General features: G+C 37.0%; 1 protein-coding gene across 1 annotated transcript; it reads left to right on the top strand.

Moving 5' to 3' along the window:
* Positions 1-1353: 1353 nt before the first annotated feature.
* LOC141406793 (uncharacterized protein B0495.5) lies at positions 1354-9747 on the top strand. Its single transcript, XM_073992827.1, has 5 exons — positions 1354-2412; positions 2561-3061; positions 5461-6618; positions 6684-6892; positions 8782-9747. Exons 1-5 carry the CDS (start codon positions 2132-2134, stop codon positions 9243-9245), a joined length of 2613 nt encoding a protein of 870 aa, XP_073848928.1. The 5' UTR covers positions 1354-2131; the 3' UTR covers positions 9246-9747.
* The last annotated feature ends 661 nt before the right edge of the window (positions 9748-10408 follow it).

The following is a 10408-nucleotide window of genomic DNA, read 5'->3' as shown; positions in this document are numbered from 1 at the left end:
GCAATGCAACAATAAAAAATGTATATCCATCTTACCTTAGGCGTTATTATAATACGCATACAAAATATCATTTAATGACGGGAAATGTGCAAAAAAACATGAGTGGATAATTTTCACTGTGAGGTAGAAATCGATGCTGTTTAACAATTTTTATTTTTTTATCCAAATTTACCCGAATTTCGTTAATTTTATTTTATTATATTTAAGTTAAGACCCTAATGTAAAAATATAACAAAACTCTTAGCAATCGCAGTTTTAATAAAAGAAACTGAAGTGGATACTTTTGACTGTGATTCACTGTATATTATTTTTAATTTTAGTCATTCAAAGCGAACGCGCCAACAATATATTTTTTCTATTTGAAATTTTTGCCTTTTTAGGCGAAGATCATTTTTAGTATTAATTTTTTTTTAATTTATTAATCGAGCATTTTTGTTATCTATAATGCAAATGAAAAAGGAAAGCCGACGATTCGAACCCACACACCCACCACTATGTTTGGCTCTGAACGGTAACACGCCGTGACAACTTTTTTCCTGTGTTTTTCATTTCATACTCAATATGAAAATCATCACCCTGTTCTGTTCTGTCAGTGTAATTTTACCCACACATAAACAATTTAAGCGCTCGCTCTTCTTGGTCGGCTATGTTTTAAAACCGCGTAATAATGTCGAACAAAATGATGGTGTTAGCAGAAATGACGGAAAACCAAATTTATACAGAGGAAGAGAAGAAATTATTAATAATAAGATCTCTAGGTGGCAGAAATGCTTACGAAGTGGTCGATGTAGGTTGTTTATAGCATTAAATAAGTCAATACAATTTTAAAATTTATGTTTTTGTTCCGTTTGGTTTAAAATATCAATAGAAACAAAAACAAATTTCATACATTTTCGGAAACAGCTGACTTTCTTGCAAGTTTTTGCAAAATGCTGTTCGATAACTTTCTGCAATTTTTCTTGCTTGTGAGAGTAAAATTCACTGAGAGAGGTTGCTGGAACTGACTGAGTAATTATTGCTGGGAAAGTTATCGTACACACCTATTTTTAGACTTCAGTGCAAAATGTATTTACTCTGAAACAAGTTGTTAAAAAGTGATGAATTCCATCAACTCTCTCACCAACAAATTGATATTTGTGGCCATTAAAAGTATCTCAGGTTAACATTAATATTTTTAATATTTAATAGTAAAAATAAGTTTTCAATTTATTGTATTTGTAGGTTAGCTTATACAGAATTTTAACGGTTAAAGATTTTCCGATTTAAAATATCGATTACCTAATCTTATCGATGTATGGGATTTATCGTTTATCGAGAAAAAAGAGAGAGATTGAGAGAATGAAAGAAGAAAACATACAATAAAAGAGAGGCCAACAAAAACACATGACGAATGACTATAACAAAACAGAAAAGGCGAAAATTAAATTGCTGTTGATGTTGTTGTTGTACTTTTGGTCGTTGATTGGGTGATGTTATATTTTTTGTTCATTTTCATTTTGCTGTTCAAAGAAGAATATTAATTTTCGTCGCGTTCGTTCGTTGTCGTCGTATTTTTCGGTGCTTATACTACCAGTCTTATCGAGAAATATCAAAATATCTTAAAAATAAACGAGAAGAAACAATAATTAATTGTTTGCCTTTGGTTTGGTGAAATATGATTAACAGTCATTTTTTCTGCAAGTGAAGTGTATGATTACACAAAAAACCGAGTAAATAAAAGCAACAACAGAAAAGCAAACACAGTAATTGAGGAATAATAACAATAATATAAGTTGAGTTGACCTATTACCTCACACACAAAACTAAACTCAGTCATATTTTGTTTATCGCCTTATCATCGCCGACACGAAAAATATAAAGTAAATAAAAAATCAGGCCCTTAGACAACATTCTTGAGATTGGAAGGTTTGGGCGCACTCTCACGCACGCACAACATACGCAGGTGGTGGTGGTGGTCATTGTTATTGTGGAGATAGTGGTGTTTACGTTTTTCGGTTTCGCCCCCGTATCTCAAATATCGATGGATAAGAAGCATTGACGTGACTGATTGGATTAATTGATCTAATTTCCAATTCATTGGCAGAGGTACAAACTTCCGTTGCGGGAAGGAAAATACGCAATAAGCTTTGCTATGTTGAAAACTATATATCGATCCACGACATTAGTACTACAAACAACAACGAAAAGCTTAACGCCTCCTCCTCTGGCATATTATCAATATCCCAAGAACACGAATAGTGGTTGTTGTGTCTTTGCGGAGGGAACAACAGCAGGTAGAACGAGCTCAACGTCACGTCGCAGTCTTACGACATTTCCAGTAGCATCGACGGTCACAGCATCATCTCAGACTAATACAACAAATACAAGGGCTGCGACGACATTAAAACGCAGCAAGTCACAGACACAGTTTACGTAAGTATTACAAAAAATTAAAAGACACCAACAAAAATAATACACCGCACCAGCAGGCAGACACAATACACTCATCAGTATAGCCACCTGCATTTTAATTAAAACCAAAAAACAAAAACATCTACTTTTTTGTTTGTTTCTTTTCTAGTCTACTAACACGTTTAACACCCCGTCACCGTACAATGTCGACGGGATCCACGCCCAATACAACCACACCAATAACGGCCAGAAATCTTTGTACAATTACTGCGGCGTCCAGTCACAAGTTTACCAACCGTTTGGCCCAGGAAAAGTCACCATATCTACTACAGCATGCCCACAATCCAGTCGATTGGTATCCCTGGGGAGATGAAGCAATCGCCAAAGCCAAGGCCGAGAATAAAATGATCTTTTTATCAGTGGGTTACTCCACATGCCATTGGTGCCATGTTATGGAACATGAATCGTTCGAAAATGAAGAAGTAGCTGCTATTATGAATGAGAATTTTGTCAACATTAAAGTGGATCGTGAGGAGAGGCCCGATATCGATCGCATCTATATGCAGTTTGTATTGATGATGAATGGCAGTGGTGGATGGCCAATGAGTGTTTGGTTGACTCCCGATTTGGCACCCATTACAGCGGGAACATATTTTCCACCAAATGATCGGTGAGTTGCGAAAATATAGTTGTAGAATTTAACACCGCTTATAATATAAGCGTTTCTTATCAATAGGATGTCACTATGAAAATAACATGTTAGACATCAGTACAAAGGTTTTTAATGAAAATGTCGCAAATCAGATGATAGAAAACATCGGTGTTACACAAATAGTACAATTATTTGTAATGAAAAGCAAATGTTAGCAGATGCTATAGACTTTTGTAATGGTATTTCCAGGACGCATAAAAAAACATTACTAGAAATTTAAAAAAAATATTCTATGTATATATACTAGCATATTATGGAGACTTTCCATTTAATTAATTCTCTTTGGAGTTGAGCTCTTAGACCTAGAGATACATTGAAAAATTAGGAGTCTACCGAAGTCCCACGCATCCAACCATTACTCTACGTTTGGTTAAGCCGATCTTCAGGCGTATTAGGATGTTGTTATTGTGGCAGACGAAGGCAAAGCTTGATAACTAGTATATATAGCTTTGTTCCCGTACTTTTTAGTAGAAAAACTCGTAAAAGAGAGACAAATTGTTGTCACACAAATTCAGGCAACGGCATCCATGTTACTATTTTTTACACGCTCAAATTTGTCGAGTAAAAAGTTTTTAAAGAGAGCGCCGTTCAGCGCCATTTTTGTTTAAAGAGAAGTGAACATTTTACAACTTTTTTGTGTACGGGAACGGGGTTTCGGGTAAAATGTGTAAAAGTCGTAAAAATTGTAAAAACTTTTTAGTTCTGGAACAAAGCTTATATCGCACTTCATTAGATAAATGCATATGCGAAATTATGTCGGTTAATTGAAACTCCAAACTTTTCCTATAGTCCTGCTTGGTAATCCCATTTTCCAATGTTCACAAATACTATGGTTATAAAACTTATAAAACTTACCATAGTATTTGTGAACATTGAAAACTGGGATTACCAAGCAGGACTATAGGAAAAGTTTGGAGTTTCAATTAACTGACATAATTTCGCATATGCATTTATCTAATGAATATATATAATAGTTACCAAGCTTTGCCTTCGTCTGCCACAATAACAACATCCTAATATGCCTGAAGATCGGCTTAACCACCCGTGAAACGTAGCGTAATGGTTGGATGCGTGGGACTTCGGTAGACTCCTAATTTTTCAATGTATCTCTTGGTCTAACAGCTCAACTCGGAAAGAGAATTAATTAAATATCACTATAAATGACCTTCGCCTTAATAAGGCAAAAATAAAAAAAGACTTTCCATTTATTTCGCAATCAAGACAAATGTTGTTTTTTAATAGAAGGAATATTCTTTACTTGTTGGGGTAAAAAAGCTATGTCTTCCTGAAGAAAACGAAATATGTACATGTGAAATTGTGCAACCCTTTGTTGATTTACATGACTCTGCATAACGGGTTTGGCTTTGGTGGAAATTGATGAATATGTTTTTTAAGCTACATAAGTATATTCAGTTTTTAGCCGGTTACATCAATTATTTTCAATCTTGAAATCCACGAGTTATTTGGAGTTCACATTAAAAAATCGCTCAATTTCGAATGGAGTGACTGTAAATAGATTCGATGGTTAGGAACATGTTGGTTACGTTCCCTGGGTATTACTGTAATGTAAAACTTCTCCACAATTGGCGTTAAGTAGGAGATACCCGAAAGAATGGTCCGAAGTAGTCAATATTCAGACATAAGCCGAGTCTGTTAGAAATAATACGATGTACAACATTTGGACCAATTGGTGCCTTCAGGGTCTTTTGTGTCATTACCTCAGAAAGTATAGACTTGCCCCCAAAACTTGTTGCAATACATTTCAATACTATTCGAACTTACACTAAGTTCGGACATAATATTACGTTACCCAAGACTTGAACCAAATCCCTTAATCCGTTCGAAATTTATCGTGCGCACCAGCAGACGGACGGACATGGCAAAATCTACTCCAAATAGTCTGACTTGGGGTCTAAAACCATGATTTTAATCCCTAGAACGCACCTCTGTGGGAGTTATCTGAAGATGTACCCTCTTCGTTAGCATAAAGACTGAGGGTATAAAAAACTCATCTATTGATGGCGTATGTAAACGCCTTCATTTACATGAAGATCATACACTGCGATCATGAGGGACATCCTGTCGTATGTTTTAACATGTTGCTAATTTTGACCGAGTCCCATTGTTCCTCTTTTAACTTCTTAAACAAAAGCGCAGATACCGAAAAATATATTTCTAGTAATTGGTACTAGATTTTACCGACATGTTGTTTTAGATGGTTATGGTATATTGTACTTTAAAAAAATCAAATAGGATCCCTTGAGGCCCCTATTACCAAAAATTACAAACTGGATAGAAATTAGTCACATTTAAATAAAGGCCCTTGCATTTCTATATTCCATTATTTTTTCTTTCAGTTGGGGTATGCCATCTTTCAAAACGGTCCTAAAAGCAATAGCTTCAAAGTGGGCTGACAATGAGGAGCAATTGAAGGCAGCAGGAAATGAAATTATTGCTGCGATACAAAAGTCGCTATGTGAAAAGACTTCCGAAGCTGTTTTTGAACCTGGTAGTGCTGATGCTAAGCTTCAGGAGGCAATGCGTATCTTTAAACAGCGTCATGATGCAGAATATGGTGGTTTTGGTTCCCATCCCAAGTTTCCTGAAGTATCAAGATTGAATTTCCTATTTCATGCCTATATTGTCACCAAAGATATTGATACCTTGGATATGGCTATAAAAACCCTACACAATATTGGTCGTGGCGGTATACATGATCATGTTTTTGGTGGTTTTGCACGTTACTCAGTGGATCGTAAATGGCATGTACCCCACTTTGAAAAAATGCTCTACGATCAAGGTCAATTGATGTCAGCCTATGGCAATGCTTATAAATTGACACGTGAAGAACCGCTGCTGGAATATGCCGATGGTATTTATCGATACTTGACAACAGATTTACAACACCCTTCTGGTGGCTTTTATGCTGGAGAGGATGCTGACTCTTTGCCCAAGGCAGAGGATAGTAAAAAAGTCGAGGGTGCATTTTATGCCTGGACCTATGATGAAGTAAAGAAAGCCATAAATGATAAAAAAGATAAATACAAAGATTTGCAATTGGATACAGGAAAAATATTTGAAATTTATGCCAAATATTATGATTTGAAACCTACCGGAAATGTTGAACCAGCCAGTGATCCTCATGGTCATTTAAATGGTAAAAATATTTTGATAATACGTCAAACAGATGAAGAGATATGCCAGAAGTATTCGATTGAAAGGCAACAATTAAAGCAACTTACCCGTATAACTAATGAAGTTCTCAATGAGATACGTAAGCTAAGACCACGACCTCATTTGGATACGAAAATTATTTGTTCATGGAATGGTTTGGTATTGAGTGGTCTTTCCAAACTTGCAAATTGCGGCAGTGACAAGAGACCCATGTATATAGAGACAGCTAAGAAGCTGGTTAAATTTATGTATGAAAATTTGTGGGATAAAGAGAAGAAATTATTGAGGCGTTCCTGTTATGGTGTTGCAACCAATGATTCTACTTTACAAGAGAATTTGGAGTAAGTATTAAAGAGGACTTTTTTCAATTTTCAAGTATGTTACTAATAACTTGTCTCCTTTTTAGTGGTGAACGTATTGATGGCTTCTTGGATGATTACGCCTTCCTTATTCGTGGCCTTTTGGATTATTATAAAGCCACCTTAGATGGTTTTGCCTTAGATTGGGCCAAGGAATTGCAGGAAATTCAAGATACCTTGTTTTGGGATGCTGAAAATGGTGCTTATTTCTACTCCAAGGCCAATTCACCAAATGTTGTAATACGTCTAAAGGATGGTAAGCTCTCAAAAAGAATATTTGAAAAAAATTTTAAACTGAAGTATATTGTTTATAGTTTTTACTGAAATTTCGATGACGGAGAATTAGTTCGTATCAGTTTCTCCTTTTCCGGCCACTGTTGAACTGCACAAGCATCATTGTAGTGTGTACAGTGTTATCTTCTTCACTCAAGGATAGAATGTTTCATATGAATGACGTTGTTGTGGCAACATTCATGTTCATGACTTTTTCGAAGCAAAATGTTCAAAAAGTGGTCCCGATCCACATGCGGTGCATGTTTTGGGTATCGTGGCATAAATTCGGGCCAAATACGAATTGAGGCGGCTCAATCGTCCGGATCTTAACTTAGCTAATACCACTTGTGTTTGCCTTGGCAACTGGCGTTCTTCTGCTGTGATGGATGGGGTAGTCTCCGACTACGGCATTCACACAGTACCTTTGTACTGCATGCGCAACTAAATCAGCGTGAATGTTATTGAAAGCTCTCTGATAGGCTCGTTGATCTAGAGTTTATCTTTTTGTACCATTAGATCTCTCAAGATCAGGAAGATCTCTCCTAATGTGCCTGGGTGGGGAAGCCTTTCCACTACATGGTGGCAGGGTTGCTCATGGTGTTAACAGCCGAGGAGGCACTGCTTCGACGTCTTGTTGTGCTAATGCACCGGTAAAATGTTCGTCTTTTCATGATAATGGTCCACTGTTGTAATGAGAAGGCACTCTGTTGCAGTACTCAGGTCGGCATTTTGACAGGTTTAAATATGCTTTCATTGCGTATCGCTAACATTTTCATACCACACTGGCGCCTAATAGCTAACCACAGACCGGTTTATTCCTTTGTAAGATGTCAACAAGTTTTCTTTGTCGGCCAGCGACTTGGGGGCCTTGTTCCTACTTCTGATCTTGTCGCAACTCTTGGTGGCTTTTGTGGTCGGAATCAGGACGCCTTCGGCCAATATGGAAGCCTCAAGGGAAGCCTCAACAGGACCAGACCAGCCAACATCCTCATACATTACGGTCTCTATGCCGTCTGGAGGATGTGGAATTTCAGAAAGGTAAGGGTTATACAGTTCCGCAGATATCACGCCGCCTTGGGTAGCTCCCTGTTTCACTCTAAAGGTCTAAGACTTCTTATTTCTGAATTCCACAAGCGACTGGCGCCCGTACATATAGTTGATTAACCAATGTTTCAAACACGGCTAGAGGAAAGTCTTCTCTATGTCTTTGAACAGCTTGGCATGGTTGGCAGTATGGAAGGCCTTCAATAGGTAAAGAACCATCATAACTGTCCGATCGAACGGCCAGACTGATATGTGTAGATATGGTGTGTAATGTTATTGTGGTACTGTGCATTTTCCGGATTCCATGCTGATGTTGGGAAACTGCTTCTTATCATGGGGAGGGAGATCGGCATGTTCGATCCCTTCTGCTGGTATCCTTGCTTGGCTTCAGTAGCACGACCATCCTCCAAACTTTACAGACTTATCGAATACTCAACAACGTTTTTATCCAGTTGCTTAAGCAGTACCATTGAAATTCCGTGTGGACACAACGCTTTGAATGATTTTGCGTTTTGGATAACATCTGCACCGTAATTGTGATGGTAGCTCCTTGGTGGTTCCTCCATTGATACTATACCATCCGATGCAGTTTAAAGCTATAGCGAACGACATTTAAATTTAAAATATTATCTATGATCACGTGCACTTGTAGCATTGTCGTTTGTTTCGCCGATCTTTCATACCTTTAGGAAGATGACTAGTCCACATAAGTTACAGTACACTTTAGACTTATTGAATAAGAACGGAGGTTATAAGCAGAGTGTGATATAGACTCTGCTTATATGAACTTTCCCCCACTAAATTTATTGTTTTCTTCTTTCTTTCCAGATCACGATGGTGCCGAACCCTGTGGTAATAGTGTATCAGCCCGAAATCTTATTTTGCTCTCTCACTACATGGACGAGGAAAGCTATAGCGAACGGGCACAGAGCCTATTTGAATTCTTTGCCGATCAACAACCTTTCGGTTATGCTTTACCCGAAATGTTATCTGGTCTTTTGTTGCATGAAAATGGTCTCGATTTGGTAGCCGTTGTAGGCCCAGATTCAGAGACTACTAAACGTTTTGTAGAAATATGCCGTAAATATTATATACCTGGAATGATTATTGTACATGTCGATCCTCAAAATACCCGACATGCTTACAATCAACGTGTCCAGGAAAAATTCAAAATGATAAATGGCAAACCAACCGTATATATATGTCATGACAAAGTATGCCGTATGCCTGTTACAGATCCCGAAAAATTGGAACAGAATTTAAATGAGAACTTTTTGAGAAGGATTATCTAATTCTTCTACCTCTTATTTCTGGTTCCATTTTCTCTATTTGTATTTAACAGGGCAGAAGGATACTTTTTCTTTCTATATACATATGTATGTGTAGAGTTTTGTAGTATTAAGGCTTATTTGTGTAGTATTTCTTTCGTTTTTTTTAGTAACCATGGATGTACTATGTTATTCTAGCTTAGGTCTAGTCTCGAAATATTTTTTTGTTTCTTTTTACATATTATTCTGTATGTATTTTTTTTATTTAATTTCTGAAGAAAAAAATATATTTTTTTAAATAAATCTTAGGGTATATTTCATACCTTAAGTTGAGATTATTCAAATGAAATGCTTTAAGAAAAAAACGACTATTTGACAATTTTAAATGCTTGATTAGAATGATCATGTGTTTTGTTATATGGTTTTTATTGTAAATATATATATTATTATTACAATGTGCTTTAAGTACAAAGTGTTGAAAAATACAATAAATGTCATGAGTGCTGTATTTCAAACAATTTAAAAATGTGTTTTTTTTTTCTATGCAGATAAATCAAGTTTAAGTACAGTAACATTTTGTTACGCCACCATTTAATTTTGCTCGTTACTGTAAGTAGCGGTAATCTCGGAATCTCAGATCATAGTAATGTCAAGATTGCTGCTAAAAATATAGTGCAACTGCAGCGATATTCATAAACATAAGTATAGAAAAGCATCACGCCCCAGAGTATTCGTCGGTTCAGCTAATCTAATGACTGCGCTAATATCCTTTTTTATTTCCGGTCTCCTTGTCATGTACTGCTCGGTTGGGTGAACAATCGATTGTTGGCATACATTTCGCTTACATTTTTGCGTGTGGAATGTAGATCAGTGGAAGTGTCACAGATCCCCAGACATAACCATCGTGTCGCCAGGTCTGACAAATCACGTCACCTGTCAATCCCTCCTCGTTTCCCTTTGGTCAGACCATATCCCCATGGGGATATCGTCAGACCGCCCGATTTCATCACCCCTGAACGCCGCACTTTCATCAATCATGAGAAAGCTAATTGGCCAAATTTCAGAGTGTTTACTAATCACCGCTTCAGAGATATGCCCAACCCTTCTGATGTTCGGGTAGCAGAACTTCGAGATATCATCACAGCTACAGCCGTTCGCCACAAAATTTCCCAGCGGAGGCCGCGGGA

Source organism: Musca autumnalis, unplaced genomic scaffold (genome assembly GCF_047663935.1).
Source record: "Musca autumnalis isolate F117 unplaced genomic scaffold, ASM4766393v1 scaffold_5, whole genome shotgun sequence".
Lineage (NCBI taxonomy): Eukaryota > Metazoa > Arthropoda > Insecta > Diptera > Muscidae > Musca > Musca autumnalis.
This window is presented reverse-complemented; position numbering and strand designations above follow the sequence as displayed.